This window comes from Phacochoerus africanus, chromosome 10 (assembly GCF_016906955.1).
Source record: "Phacochoerus africanus isolate WHEZ1 chromosome 10, ROS_Pafr_v1, whole genome shotgun sequence".
Lineage (NCBI taxonomy): Eukaryota > Metazoa > Chordata > Mammalia > Artiodactyla > Suidae > Phacochoerus > Phacochoerus africanus.
Genome location: NC_062553.1, coordinates 32,707,074 through 32,730,316, shown reverse-complemented (window position 1 = coordinate 32,730,316; position 23,243 = coordinate 32,707,074). Strand labels below are relative to the sequence as shown.

Sequence of the window (23,243 nt, the reverse complement as noted above, 5' to 3'; positions counted from 1 at the left end):
TTGGTTGTTTTAGACAATTTTCACTGACCTCTGCATGGTCTCCCCTGGTTATTGTGTGTCTCATGTCAAGGAGTTTGAATCCTTCCATGGAAGGCATTTCCTTAGTGATTCCTACAATCAGTGGGTAACTTCTATTTGCCTTAAATAGTTGACCTCAAAATGCCTCCCTATGCAAATGCAAATATGCATCGTCACCATCCTCTGACTGTGATTCTGGACCAAAAGCTGCAAGAGAGAGTCTGATTCTTTTCCACCAAGTAAGAAAACCCACCTCCCACCCCTCAAAAAAACCCAATGAAATACAAAGTTGATTTGAGTATTTTATTTATAAATGTACATTTACTATAAAAGCTGTTGCATTTTAGACAACTTTTTTTTTTCCTTTTACTATTTCTCGGAGGCATTTTAGAATAAATATTTTAAATGAAGGTTAGTGTAACTGATCTAGAACATCGGCCCACCCAGAACAGTAACATTTTTTGGACGGACTCACATATAAGGTGGATCATTTCAGCTTGTTAAGTCTTACACTGTGTATAGATAACTATAATACGTATTGCATTAACAACACTACATAGAAAGAGTGAAGAAATGTCGTGGAAGTTTGCAAGTGAAAAACAGAGTTACTCCTTTATTTTCCTTAAGAAAGAGAAAGGGCTAGCTTGTGAAATGTAAGAAAAAAAAAAAAAAAGATCTACTTCCTCAGGAACAATCACTCACTCACTTGCCCCATCTGTTTTTTAAACAAACACATTTACATTGCAGCTCCATAGAGCAGAGCATTTTTTTTTTTTCCCTGGGATCTCAAAGATTATTTGAAAGGAAATAGATCATCCTCATTACGCTGCATTGGAAAAAACAAGATCTAGTCTGCCGGAGCTGCCATGTAACAGACTCCAAATGAAATATAAATCAAATAGAAATAGAAACAGTTGGCAATTAGAATTTAGAAAATGTTGGAGATTATTCTGTGCTGGTGACTATTGTTCATTATGGAGAAGCACATTTCGCAGTTGGAGAACGGGGCTTTATTTTTCTTGACTTGATTCTAGCTTCAATACATGTACAATGAGTCTCGCTAAGAAATATGTATAAATGGGTTTGTGAAACCAGAAGAGAATGTGCGATAGTCATATAATCCTTACATAACAGATGGAGTCCCGCATGTAAAAAGTATTCTATAAAAATCAGTTATGAATGATCATCTTGTATATGTTTTGCGCATCATCGGGGGTAAAGTACTCGGCTAGGATCATGCAAAGTGTAAACATCCACATTATCAAAATCTTTAATAAAACATGCAGGTGGTTAATCAAAATATTGGACTTAATCTGTACATTTGCAAAACTTTTTTTTTTAGTTTTTTCTGTTTTTCTTTTTTTTAATCTCCCCTTCCCCCCTTGTAAAACAGCGAACACCTCTATGGGAAGTCTTGAGACCTTGGAAGTGACTTCACTTCTCTTCAAAGTACTGCATCCATAATTCATCACCGACTGTGTGCAACAGCTTTGCATTTTCTAAGGCACAATTTGTAATGAAATGATGTGTAAATTCCAATCTAACGACAGCTCATCCAAATGACAACATGGTCAAAATATCTCCAGGGGCTGAGGAAATTTCTGCACTTAACATGGAATCTGCATGCAGAGGAGCATCTAGCATGTAAATAAATAATTGCTAGCCATACTCAATAGGACACAGGAAAAAAAGGATTGCTTACAGAACAGAAAAAAACATCTACTCGATCTCCTTTAATGACTACTATTAGGAGTCTATCCAGAGTCTACATTCACAAAATGTCATCTTCACTTATTTGCCATCCTTTTAAGGCAGAATAAATAGTTCCCCTTTCCCCAGTCTTACAGAAAACAGCCTGGAGATCTAAAGCGTGATGCTTTCTAGTCACTTGATGCTTTTCTTGGCCAGATGAAACTCATCACCCAGGGCAAAAAAAAAAAAAAAAAAAAATTAAACCCGCTCTCCACGAGAGTTCCTTGCTAAACTTCTCTGTGAGCAAGGTCCAGAATTCTTGGTGGCGAAGAGAGCTGGTTGGTGATGGAGGAGAGTGAGGGAGGGCTGGCAGGTGTCCATGAGGGTGGCCAGGGCACGGCGTGAGCGGTGGGTTCTTGCTGATCACGCTTTGATCACGCGCTAGTGGCTTATCACATCATGTGTCATTGGGACTCTATGAGGATGGACTTAATGCTTTTCTTTAGCCATCTGGGCTTCAGTCCCCCCAAAGAGAACATGCAGGCAAAGCTGAGCAGTGGTCACACCCAAAGATGGGCTAATCTCGATGAGAATGGCCATCACTGACTCACGACTCTTGAGCAGATTAAACTTCCTCACCGATTCTGGTAATAAGTTGGGAAATGATGACTGAATTATGTCCCTCTGGTTTCATCCTATCCTCGGGCAATGTCCCAGAGTGTAAGTCTAGCCAATGTCGCAAGGGTTCTCTCTATTGGATGGGTCAGCCTGTAGTAATGGCATAACTTCCAAAGTACACAAAATCTAATACTAATGGTGCAATAATTTATTGGTATGACTTCCACCTCAAAAGGTAAGTAACACAAACGTTTCAGGATTACAGTATATATTATCAGACTAGCATCTCTGCATTAAAAACAAGTTATAGCTCGGAGCTAGACAATGTGATTTTTAGTGTCTGAAATGCATTAATTGTATGCGCCTGTCTCAGAAGACTGCATGTCTCAAATTGGCATGTCCTGCATTTTCTGCAGCTCAATTCTGTAAACATAAAGTGTTTCATTCCTAGAAATGCTATTAAAAAGAAAAACAGGTTTATTGCATCATGAATCTCATTAACTCCCAAAGAGAATAACAAATTTTAAACTGTAAGCCTGTGTGACCACACTAAGACCTTTTAAAAAACTATTCAGGATCATCACAATTCAGTATTTTTTCTGTATATGTTGTGCAAATGCAAAAAAAAAAAAAATTAAAAAATTAAAAAAAAGGAAAAAGAAACCAGGAAAAACACAAACACTGTGCTGCAAAAGAACAGATACCATCTTTTAGGATAGCCTTTCAGAAATTAGATGAATGCTGAGGATCCCCCGAATTGGGGATGTTGTTAAACAGGGAATTGCCCGCGGACACCCTCAGTAAGGAAACGGTGAGTGATCTGGAAGCCTGAAAACCACATCACAAGGTTGTGGGTTGGCCAGCACCTGGGAGAAAGGAAACAGAGCAATGCTTGGTTTAGGCAGTCAACCACTCTGGCATTGGAGCTTTTAACATTTCTGAAATTAGCAGTGACCTCTGCCAAAGTCTCTTCCCTCAAGGGAGGGTAAGCCTGTCCCACCACACTACTCAAAGTGTGGTCCAGGGACCAGCAGTTTTTGGCATCACCTGGAGTTTCTTAGACATGCAAACTCTTTTTTTTTTTTTGTCTTTTCGTCTTTTTTTAGCGCCACACTCGCAGCATATGGAGGTTCCCAGGCTAGAGGTCGAATCAGAGCTGTAGCCACCGGCCTACACCACAGCCACAGCAATGCCGGATCCTTAACCCACTGAGCGAGGCCAGGGATTGAACTTGCAACCTCATGGTTCCTAGTCGGATTCATTAACCACTGTGCCACAATGGGAACTCCCAGACATGCAGACTCTTGAGCCCCAAGCCAGAACTGAACCAGGAGCCCAGGTGATTCATATGCTCTGTAAAATCTGGTTGAAATCCTCTGGATTTCACCCTAAACCCAAAACGTGTTCACCTCCAACAAGTTGTTTACTTTGTCTTCTGGGGCAAATAAGCAAGAAAATAATCTCTCTTCTCTCATTTTCTTAGGTTTTGATTTGATTTCTTTAAGAATAAATATCTTTTGGGGTCGAATCAGAGCTACAGCTGCCAGCCTACACTACAGCTGCTGGCCTACACTACAGCCACAGCAACACCAGATCCAAGCTGTGTTTACGACCTACACTAGGGCTCACAGCAACGCCAGGTCAGGCGTTAACCCAATGAGGGAGGTCAGGCATCGACCCCAAATCCCCATGGATACTAGCTGGGTTCTTCACGCCCTGAGCCACAGTGGGAACTCTAAGAATAGATATCTTGCAGCAGAAGAATTTGACAAAATATCTATAAATAGAATTGTTATACTTAGCAAATAAAATACGGAACACCCAATACAATTTGAATTTTAGGTAAACAAAAAATACATTTTAAAAGTATATAGCCTTGGGATATTTGGGATATGCTTGTGCTAAATCCTGAGCATGCAATATTTGTGACAAACGCATACTAAAAACAACCCCCCCCAAAACAACACATTGTTTATCTGAAATTCAAAAGCATTTAACTGGGCATCTTGTATTTTATCTGGCAACCCTATCTTGAAAGAATGGTTTGGGTTCCATATGTCCTGATGAAACCTGAACAAAGTTTCGCCTTCATTTTTGGCACTACAGTTGTGATGAGGCAATTGCAACATTGGAAATGACCCCCAGGGATTTTGCTTTAAGTGCATTTCATGAGCGTGAACAATGGAAGAGACACAAAGACACAGTCATCCAACACCCAAGCACAAATGGCACCAGTTAAACATGGGGCAGCTTGATTCTCGACAGGTAATTTGTTTTGCACTTCGGTTGCCATTTACATATGAACTTAAAAACAGTTTACATGGCTTTTAGGAATTGCATTCTAATATGCTGTTATGCAATTTTTCCTCTCCAAGAGAAAAATTTCATTGAAATGCGACAAGTTACTTGAGGAAAACAGGATTATATATTCAGATTTTATTATTCCGCACGATGATATTATTTTGTTTCGCTTAGGATGCCTATGACGTAAGCCGCCCCGCACATCTACCCATCTCCCCTCTTCTCAGATCAAAATCAAATTAAAAATATATATATATTTTTTGGAGTTCCCGTCGTGGCGCAGTGGTTAATGAATCCGACTAGGAACCATGAGGTTGCGGGGTCGGTCCCTGCCCTTGCTCAGTGGGTTAACGATCCGGCGTTGCCCTGAGCTGTGGTGTAAGTTGCAGACGAGGCTCGGATCCCGCGTTGCTGTGGCTCTGGCGTAGGCAGGTGGCTACAGCTCCGATTCGACCCCTAGCCTGGGAACCTCCATGTGCCGCGGGAGCGGCCCAAGAAATAGCAACAACAACAACAACAACAACAAAATATATATATATATTTTTAGCCATTTTCCCATTCTTACTCTTTCATTGCATCTGGCTATATTCAACCAATTCCAGTGTATTGACTGACTTTCCCCAGCCAGTTATTTTCCTCTCCCCCTATTCACTCTGAAGGTATAGTTTTTTTTTCCTTTAGGACGCTGAGAAAGGAATAAGCAGTATTTTCAGAAATGCTGGTCTTTCTCCCTGTCACGTATTAACTTAAAGTTTGGCCTAAAAGGATACTAACATTTAGCTGGAAAAAGAAACATGAGAGAAAAGTTAGGAAAATTCAGAAAAATCATTGGAGGCAAGGTAGCTGTTAATGCTCAATATTAAAACATAATCTGGGGAGTTCCCGTCATGGCTCAGCGGAAACGAATTTGACTAGCATCCATGAGGACGCAGGTTCCATCCCTGGCCTCACTCAGTGGGTTAAGGATCTGGCGTTGCCATGAGCTGTGCAGTAGATTGCAGATGCGGCTCGGATCCTGAGTTGCTTCGGCTGTGGTGTAGCCAGTAGCTACAGCTTGGATTGGACCCCTAGCCTGGGAACCTCCATATGCCACACTTGTGGCCCTAAACCCCCCCCCCCAAATGAAGCTATAATAATTAATACTGATACTAGAGAATAAATAGGTTAATGAGCCCTAATAAAATACCCAGGAATAGACTCAAATATGTATGGGAACTTAGTTTATGAAAAAAGCTGGCATTTCAAATCAATAAGAAATTAGTTATTCATTAAGTTATAGTCATATAATTTGCTAATTGGAAAAAAAATAAAGCTAATGTCTACCTCATTTCTTACTATCAAATACATTCCTGATGCCCACATGTTTACATGCCAAAAAGAGAACAAAAAACAATTCTAGGAGAAATCTCAGCTAAATTTATCTGTACCCTTGGAGTAGTGAGAGTTTTTCTAAGCAGGACACAAAACCCAGAATCCAAAAAGGAAAAAAAAAAAGAAGAGATATGTTTAATTACCTAAAATGAAAATCTTTTCTATGAAAAAAACACCACCAAGTGGGAAGACCAATGATAACTCTCAAAAATAGTAAATATAAAATAAAAGGAAAATATCCTTAATTTACAAAGAACTCATAAATATCAACTGCCAGTAGAACAATGGGCAAAGGACTAAGAAATATAAATGTTTTAACAGGAAAAAAATAAATGATGAACAAACCTATGAGAAGATGTTTAAACTCATGTATAAAGACTACAGATCAAAGCCGAGTTGCTTTTTTTTTTTTTTTTCCTCGCCTGGCAGAGAAAAAAAACTTTTAATAGTTTGATGATGTCCAGAGCTGACATAAGGATGGAGAGAGAAAGAGGCTCTCTTATATGCTTTGCAAGAAGTGTGCACTTTTCTGGAAGATAATTAGGCAAGCTGCCTGAAAATTTAAAAAGCACATGCTTTTTAACTCAGCAGTCTCACTGCTGGGAACGGACCCTGTGGAAATGCTTTAAAATGATCATCAAGACATACATACAAGGATGTTCACTGGGGCATTTAAAAAATAGTATAAAAAAACTGGAAATTACTCAAGTGCTCATTTATAGAGCATTAAATTATGCTAAGTCCACACAGTGGGATTGTATGGAGCTATTAAAAAACCATTAAAAAGAATGAGGAGAAAGAACATGCCATATGGAAAAATTGTCAGGATATATCATTAAGTTAAAAACAACAGCAACAAAAATTAAGTACCACTGTGGCTATGCCATTACTTTTGTGAAATAAAACCCAACACATATGCAGGTATATGTGTGACACATACGCATCTATGTGTGTATGTGTAGTGTGTGTCACATACAAATATATGTGCTGCCTCTTTTCCCGAGAAATTAGTAGAAAAATCAGTATGGATAACTTTGAGAATTTTAATTTGGTATCTCTAAACAAGCCAATTTTTCTAAACTTTTACCAGTTATAATTTCTATTTATTCTTTTGATTACTGATTTTGGTTATGCAGGCAGAGAGATAATGGGCCTTTTGCTTTCTTGTTAGTACCTTGGCATTCTAAAAAACATCCTAGTAAAATATCGCATCAAAAATATTAAACACACGAAGAAAAAAAATCATTTTATCTTTAGTCTACCTCCAATCACCTTATTTTTTATCTTACAAGACAGGTACAGGCACTCCACACACAGGTCTTGCCTTCAGATTTGGAATCGAAAGCAGTTAATGCCCTTTGCATTTGTATATACAAGAGAAAGATTGCTGGCCTAGAACTGAAAAGATTCCAAAAGAAATGACCTGAACCCGCCTAACTTTTCAATTAAGATAAAAATCTGGATGAAAACAAGTCACTGTCACGCAGAGGTGGGTTCAGGTTTGTACTTTGCTAGTATCCTTCAAGCACTTCGAATTATGAAAGAAATTCAGATTTACAGCACTTTTCAAATCTGGCTCAACAGGCCTGCGACCCAACAGCGCCCTCTTGTGGCTCTATGACTCACATTCAGTAGGTCACAGGGGTTGCAAAAAACTAATTTTTATGTTAGATAATAGACAAAAATCAGTTCAAATCCCGGGGCAAAAGGATTTAATTTTGGAGTTCCCATTGTGGCGCAGCAGAAATGAATCTGACTAGTAACCATGAGGTTGCCGCTTTGATCCCTGGCCTCGCTCAGTGGGTTAAGGATCCGGTGTTGTGTGAGTTGTGGTGTAGGTTGCAGACCTGGCTCGGATCTGTTGTTGCTGTGGTGTAGGCCGGCAGCTGTAGCTCCGATTCAACCCCTAGCCTGGGAACCTCCATATGTCGCAGGGGCGGTCCTACAAAGCAAAAAAAAAAAAAGTGTTTAGTTTCCCTTTTTAATGTATAAAAACAATACAAATAAAAATATAGTTTAAATAGAATATAATTATATACTATATATGTATTCATGTATGCATGTACATATATATACATAGTATACCATTTATCCCATATTTTGTATGTATAATACATAGTATAAAAGTTAATGTCTATATTTATTACTAATATTTAGTCCAGTTGGATGGCAGCAGCTCTAAGTTGGGACTGTTCAGACCCTAAGTCAAATGTATATCATCGATCGAGACCATCAAAGTTTGATTACATTTTTATTTCCCATCATTTTGTTAAAACAGGCACACATTCTTCCAAATTTACTGAATCTATAGCTATAAAACAACTTCGTTTCAATTTTTACTCTTAAAATCTTGTCTTGCAGATTCAGAGACCTACAAAAGTGCCGCTTCGTTAATTTGAGAAATTAAAAAAAAAATCTTGAATTTAACTTCATCTCTTCACTCTCATTTTTTAAAAGAGTTTCTGACTGGTGAATGTGAATAGAAGAATCAACCTGCCATCCAGGTTATCCACCAGAAGGTTATCCTCCATACTTAATGATGAGCAATGAGAACGGATTCCAAGGCCAGCCACTAGCGAGTTTCAGATTTTCTAAACAGCAGCTGGGCAACAGCACCCCCTGGTGGCTCCCCCAAATTACATGCACTTTCTATGGTAGGAGGTCCAGACCAGGATGGGAGGGCAGGCTGCACAAGGGAGCCTCAAGGCAGCACATACTGGATCCGTTCTGATTAGCATATATCGAGGTATTTTGGAGAAGGGCATGGATTCACCGAGGAGAACTCGCCATTTTGCCTCTCAAAGAACTTTCAACTTAGTTGGGAACAAGCCCACATTATTCTGTAAAACTTCTGAATGCAGGCATGTAGATACTGAGGAGGTGGTGCTGGATTTGATGAATGGTGGAGAATCATTCTTCACACTTGAACCAGCCTCCAAAGGCTGCTGGTCTTCTAAAGAGATGCCTCAACGAATGAAGAGGGTGTCAGATATGTTGTATTAGCCGAGTATTTTGCCGAACTCTCTATGGTGAACTCAGGCCATGTCAAACCTCGTCTGCTGTTTTGTCTGCTGGTGTATTAATGTCCTTCTGGATAAAAAGGATTTGGCCACATTGTAACCGTAACTTCCAGGAAGAAATGCGTGGTAAATAATTGTTTATTTTATTGTTTATTTATTATTTCTTTTACCTGGATGCTAATAAATCCTTCAGGGTGGGATCGCCAACTGATAGGAAGAAATAGTTGCATTCCTAAATTGCATCCTATGAAAGGCACATATGCTTGCGCTCATTCATCTCAAGGTTACCTCCCCCCCATGCCCGACCCCCAGCTCAGGACTTACTTCTGGATCGCATGTAGCAATCGTTACAGTTTAGAAGACCATTGCGAATCCTAACATCCGTCCCGCTCACTGCATCTCCAAGCTGTCCTTTGCAAATTCCACACTGTAGGGGAGAAAGAACAGAGGTTACAAGATGCATAAGGAATTGTTTCTTTACTTTTTAAATTTATTTTTATGTATTTTTGGTCATGCCTGTGGCATGCAGAAGGTCCCAGGCCAGGGACTGAACCCCGTGCCACAGCTGTAACCAGAGCCACAGCAGTGACAATGCTGGGTCCTTAACCCGCTGAGCCACCAGAGAACACCAGGAATTGTTTCTTTATAATGCTTAGCTGTTATTCACATGAATAGCATAATAGTCACTTCTACAACCTCTACAGTTGTAGAGTATCTACTCTGTGTTAGATGTTGCAACAAGCGTTGACTTCCAGCAACAATATACTTTCAGCCTTTTATCCTAACTCCTGGCATTCTGCAGAGAAGGACACCAGTTCAGAGTCGTTAGTTGACTCGTCCGAGGTTATGACAGTGGTAGGTGGTATCGGGTTGATCCCAAAGCCTATCATACCAGTTCTCAATCAAGGTGGAAGGACCGTTTTGAACCGATTAAATCCTAGTGGTTTTAAATAAACACATGGCCAATGAATTATGTAGTGAAACTTGCCTCTGAGTACTCTTCAAATGCATCTCAGCATTGTCGCTAAGTTCTACCTGACCGAAATTATTGGGAAATAGCTTTTCCGCCTTATGTTTCCACGTTAAAGGTGGTGATACCTAGAGGAACATATCTGCCGAGTGCAGAAGGAGGCTGCGGGGATACACTGTACTGGCGCAACCAAAGAAGGGGGGCCGTGGGGGTTGGTTCATGTCAGCTTCTTGCAGGGATTAGGGGGGCATCATCATCATCATCCAGCCCAGGAAAACAGGGGCAGCCCCAGACTGGTGCTCTCAGGTCACCTGAGGCAGAGGGAGGCTTCATCCAAATGATGTCACAAGCTGCCTCTACATCAGAAGGGTAGGGGATGAAGCTAAGAGGTGATGCACTTTCAAGCATCAGGTCAGCTGCAGGCAGCGAGTGATGAGAGGGAACAAAGGCCCTGACAGCTAAGAGAAGTCCCCTATCTGTTGAGACTCTGCAGACTCTTTGCCACCTTGATTCTTTTGAGTTCTGGTAAAATTGCTGAGAATAAACGGTGGTCTTGGAACATAGTATTTTGGTATTACCACGAAACTTTAGAAAGTATATACTTTGAGCCTCCAAACACTCCTAGACAATTTAGGATATACCTTATCTATGGTAATTTTACAATATGAACATTATTAACTCGAGTCTAATTAGTATCAGTATTGTGTTTCATCGATGATAATTTTTGGTTTCTAGTGATTTCTGACATTGCTAAATTCATAATTTGGGGACAGCTTCACTCACTTTCTCTCAGCTTATAGGTAAACTGGGAAGTTTCGTTTGTATTGTTTTAATTTTATGGCCACACCCATGCTATGTGGAGGTTCCCAGGCCAGAGACTGAATTGGAGACACAGCTGTGGCAACGCTGGATCCTTTTAACCCACTGCACCATGCTGGGAACTCCAAACTGGGAGTTATTTTAAATCCTTGCATTTACTTTGTAGGAGAGGGGGCAAAACAAAAAACAAAAAACAAAACAGGACAGAAGTTCCTGTCATGGCGCAGCAGAAATGAATCCAACTAGGACCCACGACGTTGTGGGTTCCGATCCCTGGCCTCGCTCGGTGGGTTAAGGATCTGGCATTGCTGTGAGCTGTGGTGTAGTTTGCAGATGCGGCTCAGATCTTGCATTGCCATGGCCCTGGTGCAGGCAGACAGCTGTAGCTCCGATTTTGACCCCTAGCCTTGGAAACTTCCTATGCTGCGGGTGTGGCCAAAATCCAAGAAGGACAAAGAAAGCCTGTCAGAATTATAAAGAGAAAGAAAGGATTCTTTTTCAGAGAGAGAAGGTTTGGCTTCGAAAATGATATATTGATTTAAAACACATTCGTGGGTGAAAGCAGGAGATGCTGATGGCGTCTGACTTGTAAATTTTATAATACACCAGACATGAGTGGTCAGCTCCCCTGTTTATCAGCAGGAGTTTGGGGACTAGAATTCAGGTCTCCTCATTTTCAGTTTTCATGAATTCATTCAGCTAAAAATATTTAGTGATAACACCTCGGCTAGCGACAGAGGAACCAGAGAGATGAGCCAGACAGACATGGTCCCTGACCTCATAGAGCTTGTTGTTTATGAGAGGAGATGATAATTAATTCAATAGAGAGTGATGAGGACAACAGAAGGTTCTCTAAGGACCTGTGACAAAGGCAACTTGGTGTGGCAAGCAGGGCAGCTTCTCGAGGGAGTGGTACTCGGTCTGTGATTACAGACATACTGCTTTGAAGACCTACAATTTTGCAACCAGCCATAACCTCTCCGTGGGCATCAAACCTTCCATTAGGTCAAAGACCAAAAAAACTCTGAATTCTCGCTTCTCACAAGCATGTTATCTTCCGGAGTTCCCGTTGTGGCACAGTGGTTACATGAATCCAACTAGGAACCATGAGGTTGTGAGTTCCATCTCTGGCCTCTCTCAGTGGGTTGAGGATCCGGCGTTGCTGTGAGCTGTGGTGTAGGTCGCAGACACGGCTTGGATCTGGCGTTGCTGTGGCTCTGGCGTAGGCCAGTGGCTACAGCTCCGATTCGACCCCTAGCCTGGGAACCTCTATATGCCGCGGGAGCGGCCCAAGAAATAGCAAAAAAAAAAAAAAAAGATGTTATCTTCCAACGGATCTCTCTGGCATTAAAAGAATCTGAGGGCTGGCTGTCCCCCAGGCCGGAGTTCTCGGCCGCCTGCTAGAGTGTGGACTCTTTAGCAACAAAAACTGTTTTACAAAAACACGTCGTCACGCAAACCTGTTTTGCTTCCTCCGAAGCCAACATCCCAGAGGGATGCAGGGTAGGAGCGCTTTGCCGGGATGGATGGACCCCCCCCCACGCACTTCTGGGCGGTCCAGAGGCGAGGGGGCCTCACGAGCAAAGGCCGTCGGGACTTCCAGGAGGTTTTCCTCCAAGGCCATCCCGAGACTGGGCTTAGGGAGGAGGCGGTGAAGACATACCCTGAAGCACTGGATGTGGAAATAGAGACTGAGAGTCTCGATGATCATGGCGGCTCCTTTACCCAACGGGAGTCCGCACGAGGAGCACAGCTTCTTCCCACTTATAGACCTAAGTGGCGAAACACACATCATGAAAAGCTGTTCCATTTACCATTGTTGGTCAAACACACAAATCTGGAGCCTCATGCAAAAAAACAAACAAACAAAAAAAAACCATGGGTTTTTAAAACATCATGAATGAAATGACAGTTACTATATGATGAGTAGGGATTAAGCATTAGATATAAGATGCAGACAATTGACAGAGTCAATATAATAGGCCTGTGTGTGTGTGTGTGTGTGTGTGTGATTCTGTTGGTTGTTATAAAAAGTTCATGTCATAGTCTATTCAACAACAGTGATCAAATGCCTTGAAACGACTCGATGTATTTATCACGTTTCCTTAGGTTCCTAAGAGACATTCAAGTTTAGCTTTACTAACATTTCAATGGTGGGTTAAATTTTTCTGTAATTGTTCATCGGCTCACCGGGGCATTTCTTTTTTATTTATTAAAAAAATTTTCTGGGCATTCCCTTGTGGCTCAGGAGTAATAAACCCAACTGGTATCCATGAGGATGTGGGTTTGATCCCTGGCCCTGAGCAGTGGGTTATTGATCTGGCGTTGCTGTGAGGTGTGGTGTAGGTCGCAGATGCGACTTGGATCCCACGTTGCTGTGGCCGTGGTGGAGACCGGCAGCTGTAGCTCCAATTTGACCTCTAGCATGGGAACCTCCATATGCTGCAGGTGCAGCCCTACAAAGCAAAAAAAAAAAAAAAAAAATTTCTGGATGTTGTTCAAAAGTTAAGAGGAGACAGCCCAATAGCTACCAGGCAGCTATGGGATTAAATCTCTGCTGTCACCTAGTTCTGGGATTTGGTGTGAAGAACTCACATTGGTTTCTGTTTCACCTGCCTTAGCCAGGATGGCTGCCCCCTAAGGCAGCTTTCCCACCACTAAGATCAGACGGCAGTGATGCCAGCTGTTGGGACGCGCTTAGAATTACCTAAGAAATCTTAAAATAGGCACTATCATTTGGATGCAAACAGGATACCAAGAGACAGAAGAAACAGAAAGGAAGGCAAGAGAAAAAAGGAAGAGCTGCCCTTAGCAAGCTCTATTTATTAGGATTTCCCTCTTATCCAGTAGTTAAATGAAATTTCTAAATCAAAGAAAACCTCTGGGTACTCAGTAGTTTGTCCCTCCAGGGGATGGAGCTCAGGCAGCTTTTACGAATGTCACGGGGCCCAATTAATGTCCATATGCAATCGTTAGAGAGCTTGAGTGGAATCAGAGGAAGGATGAGGTTTCTCTCCTCAGCCCCCGCCTGGTTCCCTGTAAGAGCCATCGGCGCATCCTGCCTTGAAGGACCCAGCTGTCTTGGAGGGAAAGGCGCCGACTTAGGAGCCCAGCAACTGTCTGGCGGATTTTATTATTAGATTATAGGTTCCACACAATGTAATTAAAGCCCCATGGCCCCGGCCACGCCAGCGTCACACACTTGGCTCTTCGGATCGTGGGCTGATAGTCTTCAGAGGGATGAGGATGTGTTATGTGTGTTTCACTCTCGCCTGTGTGGGTAGGAAGAGACTTGGATGGACAGATCGCTCACGATCATCTGGCGAGCATGGATTATGACTGTGCTCCGCAGGCTCTAGTCAAAACAAAGCAGCCCCAGCAAGGCTTGCTGACCTCTTGTACCTGTTTGGTGACTGGCCAGGAGGGGTAGGGGAGCAGGGGGACAAGTGCCCGGCCTGGAAGTTCTCTCGAGGGCTTTTCCTATAATATGGGAAAGGAGCCAGACATCATGACAAGTAAAGAGAAGCCCAATCCCACAAGAAAAATTATTTTAGATAAGGAAAAAAATAAAAACCCTCTGTTCCCTTGACAACCAAATAAAAGACCACAGTGTGTCCTAGTGGTAATTTTTAATAAAGACAAAAAAAAAAAAAATTCTGCCTAGCAAATTGTGCAGACATTGGCTGTTATCAAAACCAGGCTGGCCTTGAAGTTCCCATCGTGGCTCAGTGGAAATGAATCTGACTAGTATTCACGAGGATGCAAGTTCGATCCCTGGCATTGCCACAAGCTATGGTGTAGATCACAGATGCGGCTCGGATGTGGTGTTGCTGTGGCTGTGGCTGTGGCTGTGGCACAGGTCGGCAGCTGCGAGCTCCAATTCAACCTCTAGCTTGAGAACCTCCTTATGCCACGGATAAGGCCCTAAAAAAGACAAAAAAATAAAACAAAACAAAAACATGCCCCCCCCCAATAGGCTGGCATTGTTGACAGAAAATAGTTAAAATTGCACGCTGAGTTAGACAAATATAAAAGGGGTGGGAGGGGAGAGCTGAGGGGGGATGTAGAGACGAGCTCTTGAAGAGACCCCAGACATAAGGGCAGGGCATAGGAGGTCTTTGCAGTGAGGTGGTTTCCATTCCTGTTCATAAATTTGTATGGGTGCATGTGATTCAGGGTGATGTTCAAAACATCTAATAATCACTACATCACGAGTACAAAGCAGAATGGTCCCCAGCCAGCACCTGCTGGCGTGGATTTATAGGTGCTATTGGTAACACATGAGCCCTGTCTGTGATTCAGCTGTCAGTTCTGGGCTCTTGCTTTTAAAAGTTAATTTCATTTGTAAAGAAAGAAATAGAACTCAGAAAAGAACAGGGAAAAAGAGAAATGCCAAAATAGAGGCCAACAGAGTGTAGGGCCATCAATTTTGTAACTGCTTTCGAAATAATTCCCTGAGCCCCTGACCCCCGCAAGCCTCCCACCCCAGACAGAGCTGGTCTTCTCCAAAATATCAGCTGTTCACGGAGTACCCTAAATTATAAGGACCTTTGCTTTAGAAAGAGTTGAAAATCACCACGATGATAAATAACTCTGATTCCTTCTATATGATTTGACCTTCTATTAATTCTGCGTGTCATCTAGACAGAGAGAATGAAATTGGATAGACCTAAGAGAAAAGGGGGCAGTAGCTCAAAACTGTATTGAAAAAAAAATGTAACAAGGAAAAGACGATAAAAAGATGAACTTATAGAACAACTTATTGTAGTCATTATCCCTGCCCACACTGTATAGTACTTATTATTTGCCAGACACAAAACCCTATGAAGTAGGTACTACTATGATTTCCATTTTATACATGAGGAAACTGAGGCAGAGAAGGATTAAGCATCTAGCTCAAAGTTCTATGCAGGCAAGTGACAGAGTTGAAATTCTGAATACATTTGGTCTGGATTCAAAATTATGGCTCCAGGTAGAATGACTGGTTAAAATATAGTGAATATTATCTTTTAAAAACCGATTATAAGGAACCTCTGGCTCAATTATGATCTTATCTTGGAACTGTGGTTTCACTTTGAATCCCTTTACCATTCATCCAGACAAGTACTTTAGATAGCAGTTATTTAATTTCTGCGAGCCTCAATTTCCTCATCTGTAAAATGGGAACAAACACCTAATAACATTATTGGGAGAGTTCGAGTTAATGCATAAAAATAAGAGGAAAGAGATATATGTAAACCCTTCAACACAGTGCCCGTTATACTGACATGCATCAAAAATGATGGCAATAATTTTTATTGTAAAAAATACAACTGTTACAAAAATAGAATAGAGCCTGGGGTAGTCACTCAAGGGGAAAGAATGATAAGGAAAGGAAAACATTTTTTTCCCTTGAAAGAACATTTATCCGTAGGCTCTGAAACAATTTAATTCACTTAAATAAATTGCTGATGCAATAGGCTTGCAAAGTCTTTCCAATGTTTGTATTTGTGGGTTAAAAACATCACTTTGCCTCTGTTAAGTTGCGAAATTCCAAGTAAATATTTACTTGCCAGGAAGAATGTCCCAAATTTCTATAAATATGTGTCACTTGTCAGTGCCAGTAATGGAGTGAAAGCACAAAAACGCTGCTGACATCCTGCCATCTCATATGTTTTCATTTCCCCTCTTCTTAGTCAAAAAAAAAAAGAAGGAAAAAAAGAAAGAAATTCCACATTCATGTTTTTGGTTACTCACTTCCGCCTTTCACTCGGAGATTCAATCTGATGGTTAATGCTTTTGTCCAACGGAAGGGTTTTTGGCTTCACATCTTCTAAAATGTGCATTGGTGGGTTTGATACCTGCTGATTCTGCGACGGATCTGAGGCCAAGATCATGTACTTAGATACATCTGTCTGTATCACAGGGCGGGGTGTTGGGGGGGGGGTCTTACAATAATTGAAACATGGGGGTTGGTCTTCTCCACGCTTACCCTGAGCTGGCTGTGGGTTCATCCCACAGTGTGAGGCCCCAGCTTCTGCATCCAGCTGATGGTCCTGATAGATTCCTTTTGATGCAGGGTTCTCTGAATGAGTCAAGACTCCTTGAGTCAGGCTGTTAAAATAAATAAACGTATTTCAGAACAGAGATACAAGCAGGCAAACGAAACTTATAGATCCTATCCCTTAGGTCAGGGAAGTACTAGTTACAATCTGAGAAAAGAAACAGGGCTCACTAAATCTTTATTTTCTTTGTTGTAAACTAGATTTAAAATGGATTAAAAATACTACAAAATGCTGTGCATTTTCATTATCCATCAATTCAACAAACTCGAAAAGCCATCATTTCTGATGTCTTCTCTACCTCCTTGTCCACAAAGCTCTTCATTCTAATAATTTCAAGGGTTGTCAGAGCTAACTGCAATCTTCCAGATTTTCACCAAAGGGGACTTCTTTTTTTTTCTTTTAAGAGTCCCACCTGCAGCATAAGGAAGTTCCCAGGCCAGGGGTCGAATCAGAGCTGCAGCTGCCAGGCGACACCACCGCCACAGCAACGCCAGATCTGAGCCACATCTATGACCCACACTGTAGCTCGAGGCAACACTGGATCCTTAACCCACTAAGTGAGGCCAAGGATGGAACCCATGTCCTCACAGACACTATGTCGGGTTCTTAATCCTCTGAGAGGAGTTCTTGTAGAAATCACTTGGGCCCCATGGGATTTTCTGCCGCCTATGAAAATTTACTCATTACTTTGCGTAGCTTCTATGTGCCAAGAAGGAGAGATGGAGGGGAGTTCTTTAAAGTGTCTGCTGACAACAGGGACTGTCTGGAGAACTAGCAATAATAATTCACCTACAATGCTGAGTAGCATCTTTCAAATATTTCTGACTAGTGGCTTTCATTTCAAAACCTGGGACATCTCCTTACATAGTGTTAACTGGAAGCAGATGTGCTGCTCCAAAGGCTCTGCAAACACTGGACAAGGGCCGAAAACTCTGCTAGCCTACGACTCACTGAGGCTTCTCGCTGCAGAGCATGGCAAAGTCTCAGAGCAAATCCCACCAGAGGATGAATGGCTTCAGAAACTCACGACAGCCTGGACTGTGCTCCAGGCTGAGCTAACGCTGAATACTCCAGGGTTTCTGGGTACCCTGTTTTGACCTCCCACGGAACACACTGGGGCCCATGGGGCAGGGTGATTACCCACAACCCATCGGTTTGCTGGTTATCCCTTACAGCATCACCCAGGGTAAACGCAGCTTCTCACAGGTCAGAGGATGCTAAAGGCAAAGATCAGGTCCACAGTAAAACCACAGCGAGGGGGACACCACCGCCTCATTTTAACCTCTATCCATCCAGACACAGGAACCATTTCAGGTGAGTGATGTTTGGAGGCTTTGAATGGACAGCAGGCTCTTTTGATGATCTATACCATCTTACCTTACTTAAAAAAGATTTCACGGAGTTCCCTTCGTGGCTCAGCAGTACATGAACCCGACTAGGATCCATGGGGATGAGGGTTTGGATCCCTGGCCTCGCTCAGTGGGTTAAGGATCCGGCACTGCCATGAGCTGCGGTGTAGGTTGCAGACACAGCTCGGATCCTGGTTGCTGTGGCTGTGGCGTAGGCCAGTGGCTATAGCCCCATTTGGACCCCTAGCCTGGGAATCTCCATATGCCGCAGGTGTGGCCCTAAAAGGCAAAAAAAAAAAAAAAGTTTCGCTTATTTAAAAAGAAGCCTCTTTATATTCAATAGCATAAGGACACTGACTTTGGAGCTATTAGAATATATATGGGCAGTAATCTACGTATAACGTATTACTGGAATGATAATTTCAAAGCTGAACACGATGTGCAGTAGCCATGGGGACCCTTTCTGGGAGTGAGGGGCTCAGCCTGGCTCTGCGCAGGTGGACAGACAGCTTGGCACGGCTCCTACCTGCCCTTTTCCTCCAGTGGGTCACCATCCCCTGTCTTAAGCAACAAGTCACTGTCATCCCCCTGGAGTGGTTTCTTCTGTCTTGTTTCTTGTTCCTCCTCTCGATGGTGTTCCAAGTCCATCTTAGTCTAATGAAGAAAACAAGCATAACCTTGAATACAATTTTTAAACACACTGGACAACACTCATGTCTGGCCATGGAATACTTGAAGCATTTTTTTTTCTTTCTTTTTTTCTTTTAGCTTTTTACGACTGCACCTGTGGCATATGGAGGTTCCCAGGCTTGGGGTCCATTTGGAGCTACAGCTGCCAGCCTACGCCAGAGCCACAGCAACACGGGATCTGAGCCGTGTCTGCCACCTACACCACAGCTCACGGCAACGCCAGATCCTTAACCCACTGATCGAGGCCAGGGATCGAACCCACAACATCATGGTTCCTAGTCGGGTTTATTTCAGATGTGCCAGGATGGCAGCTCCCTGAAGCATTTTTTTCAATTGCACTGCTTACAACTTAAAGGACAGTCATTCAAATCAACTGCATAGCAACTGATTTCCAATGATTTAAAATGAATGTGTAATCTGGATTTCTTTTAAAAGTTACTGTAAGAGGTTTCTGGTTAGAAAACCTATTTTTCAAAATAAAGCAAAGTCATAGGACTGCTCATTTCAGCACAAGTGGCTTTCTAGGGGCTATGGGTTATTTTAAAATGCAGATTGTAGAGTATAACCTTTAAAACTCATATAAAAATAAAAATCTTAAAAAAATTAAATTGAAAAAATTGTACTTCAAGATTTGGTATTTGAAAATGGCAGTGGATATAGAAAAGTTATTGGACAGTGTAAAACTCCTTTGATTGTGATATATTAACTATACATATATATATATATATATTTTTTTTTTCTTTTTAGGGCTGCACCTATGGCACATGGTGGTTCCCAGGCTAGGGATCAAATCAGAGCTACAGCTGCCGACCTAGACCACAGCCACAGCAACACCAGATCTGAGCTGCGTCTGCAACCTACACCGTAGCTTACAGCAATGCCACATCCCAAACCCAACTGAGCGAGGCCAGGGATTGAACCTGCGTCCTCATGGATACTAGTTGGATTCGTTTCCATTGCACCACAATGGGAACTCCTTAACAACTTATTTTATAAGTCTAGAAAATGTCTATTTTAACCATTGCAATATATGAAAGAGATATAAGAGATCTTCTGTGATAATCTTTGTATACATTAGCAAAGATAAGCAATAATCTGAGCTTCCTGAGTGACTAGGCAATATTGAATTTAATGAGTTACTTTTGTACAATCTTAATTTGTACTCTTAAAATTGGATATTTAAAAAATTTGTGGTGTATTGCAGCATTCCCTAAATGACTACAGAATCAGCAGATATGATACCTACACAAGTGATAATATATTATGTCTAATGCAAATGAACTTATTTTGTGATTTATCTCATTCAAAAAATAAAACGCAAATGATGGACCATCCAGGTCTTGGTATGACTTCTGTCCACTACCTCCGTGACCTTACTGGGGGGATACGAAGGTGGGTCAGCCTTTCTGGACTCTCTCTGGTTCATGAAGACACATAGGCATTTCATGTGGAATTTTGAGTGATTTAGAAGAAACTTTCATGGAGGCTGGTGGATCCTAGTGCCACCATCCAGGGTAAAGAGACATATGGTCTGGGAGAGAGAAATACATGTCTGTTGAATGACTGAATGATGGGCAGTGAGGGAAAGACATTCTAGCACATGGAATGGTCGCTAACCAGGGTCTTGCCAACCAGGGCAGAAATTTTGGCTGCCAGCCTGTGAGGGCAGAGCTGGCCTCAGTAACGTCTTTACTGCTTCTCAGGAACTGACTCTAGGGTGTGACCACGGCAATGACAGTACCATGGGGTACAATGGAAATGTAGTAGCTGATATCATTCTAGAAAAATAGCCAGTCCTGGATTTAAACTGCTGGAAAACTTGGTCTTGCGGTTTTGAACTTCTAATTTGGTTTATTCATTTCATGAACTGCTTTCAATTGTGGTCTCACCACTGTCCCACTGCCTTCAGTCATGGAGGAGGATGTAGACAGCTGGTCTGCAGAACTTGAAGAAATAGTAAATGGAACCACAGTGTCCTCAATTATTTTGCGCTCCTAGGGGAAAGACAGAATTAGCAAAAGGGGGAAAAGTGAAAAATCGTATTTGTCAAGAGAAAATTTCATTAAGGAACTTTAGGGAAAAACATCAGAATTACATGCAAATAAGCAGGGCGTTTAAAAAAGGTCCTATTTTTAGAAAGCATGTAAATCAGATAATAGTCTCTATGGGCAGTGATTTAGAAATTAGCATTTAATTTAGAAAAATAAAGTATTTGCAAATGGATTAGTCAGTGTGATTCCAGAAGCCTAATTAGAAATGCTGTTAGGGAGAGGATTATGCACAATGTTATTGTTGTAGATAAAATTCACAACAATATTAATCATAAACAAATTTTGGATAATATACATAAAGCGTTGCTTCAAATTCTCAAATGTGGTCTGGTTTGTTCACTTAAAAAAATTAAACAGGAGTTCCCATTGTGACACAGCAGAAATGAATCCAACTAGGAACCATGGGGTTGAGGGTTTGATCCCTGGTCTCGTTCAGTGGGTTAAGAATCTGCGTTGCCATGAGCTGTGGTGTAGGTCACAGATGCAGCTCAGATCTCGAGTTGCTGTGGCCGTGGTGTAGGCTAGCAGCTGTAGCTCCAATTCAACCCCTAGTCTGGGGCCCTCCATGTGCTATGGGTGCGGCCCTAAAAAGAAAAAAAAAAAAAATTAAACAAACAAAACCAAATACTCTTTTCCAAATCTCTTCAGTACCATACAGTGAATGCAGTAGTACAGATTCATTAAAGGCCTCATAAAATTAACATTACTTCATGAATTTGGTATCAGACGTGCTTGCCTCAAAGAAACACAAAAAGTAAATTGAGACTTTCATGTCATCTCTGTAAGATAACTCAAGAATCTGACTCTGTGATCAAGGAACAGCCATAATTATATTCTTTCCCTTGCCCATGACTCAGCACACCTTTACCACAAACTAAATTTGAGAGAATAGTGGTCTTTTCGAGCCATGGGATAGGACTCCTTTAAAAGGTTAATGAGGCTCTGCTGTGAGTAAAGAGAATCGGACGTAGCCCCCTCGTGCACACAGTGCAGACACAGGAAGTATCTTGGAGGAACTGGGGCTTTGGGGCCAAATCCCTTCTGGGGAATTATTTCCTACCTCCTCATAGTATCTGCGTTCTTCCTCTTCCACCTCCTTTTGGGCCTTCTCCCACTCTTCTTTCAGCTTGTCCTGCTCCTTCTGGTATCTCTCCTGTTACGGAATTTCCACAGCTTGTTCTGAATTGACCATTGCATTCATCACTGGAACGCCCCCCCCCCCACTAAACCATCATGTGCAATATGTTGCAAGACTATCTTCTTGCTGTAACTTTCTGGATCTAGCCTCTTCATGAAACAAAAAGGAAACACTATCAGGTGGTACTCAAACATGCTAGGGATATTAAACACCCAATGGAGAGCCATATTTTCTGCTGTTAGAGGTGTGACTTCGAGCAAATGATTTCACTTTTTTTAAGCTTTTCTTCAATTGAGACTAATAAGATATACTTTGAAGAGTTTTATATGAGGTAAATGAGATAAAACATATCAAACACCTACAAACATGCCCATTTTGGCACACCCCGAGGTGCAGCATAGGTTAGTTCTAAGGTTACTAGGTTACGTCTTGGAGCCCTGTTGCGCTACAAAACTGGCATGAAACAAGTAGGAACATGGTAAATTTACTCCCAGAATTTTTCTAGAATTGAAAATTAGCAGCTTTTGCTCAAAGATGGAGCAAACATTTCTTCTTAAGGAACAAGACCCCAGTCAAATTTTATTTCACATGGTGCTGCCCTTGCGGCTGTTGCGCCGCTGTGGCTCAGCAATAACGAATAGTACCCATGAGGGTGCAGGTTCGATCTCTGGTCCCAATCCGTGAGTTAAGGATCCACCACTGCCGTGAGCTGTGGTATAGGTTACTGATGCAGCTCCAATCTTGCGTTGCTGTGGCTGTGGTGTAGGCCAGCAGCTGCAGCTCTGATTCAACCCTTAGCCTGGGAACTTCCATATGCTTTGGGTGTAGCTATAGAAAGAAAAAAAAATTTTTATTGCACATGGATGCTATCAAATGGCTTTTATTTTTTTCCCCCGCTCCAAGTTGGATGGGACCTTGATAGGCGGCTAAGGAGGTGCCGAATGGCTGGGTTGGCCCTTAATCAACATTTGGATTTTTCTTCTAAGCAAAACACGTTTTCCTTATGGTTCATCAGCATGACCTCTGGTAGGAGGAATTAGATATAGTGCATTCTGTCTCATGGACACAAAATGAATGGACTTAGACTCAATGACTTCTGACAAGAAGGTGATCCCATGCATTTCTTGTGCTAAACGTCTATGAAATATAACAGAAATTAAGA

The 23,243-nt window shown here is 41.9% G+C and overlaps 1 protein-coding gene across 1 annotated transcript in view; it reads right to left on the bottom strand.

The window, feature by feature from the left end:
- Positions 1-307: 307 nt before the first annotated feature.
- LIMCH1 (LIM and calponin homology domains 1) overlaps positions 308-23,243 on the bottom strand; it is a 356,320-nt gene continuing 333,384 nt past the window's right edge. Inside the window, 9 exon segments of the mRNA XM_047799516.1 lie at positions 308-3,194; positions 9,345-9,447; positions 12,473-12,581; positions 14,212-14,289; positions 16,546-16,669; positions 16,781-16,902; positions 18,729-18,856; positions 20,782-20,886; positions 22,004-22,096. Of these exon segments, the coding sequence (XP_047655472.1) occupies positions 3,169-3,194; positions 9,345-9,447; positions 12,473-12,581; positions 14,212-14,289; positions 16,546-16,669; positions 16,781-16,902; positions 18,729-18,856; positions 20,782-20,886; positions 22,004-22,096 (888 nt within the window). The 3' untranslated portion in view covers positions 308-3,168.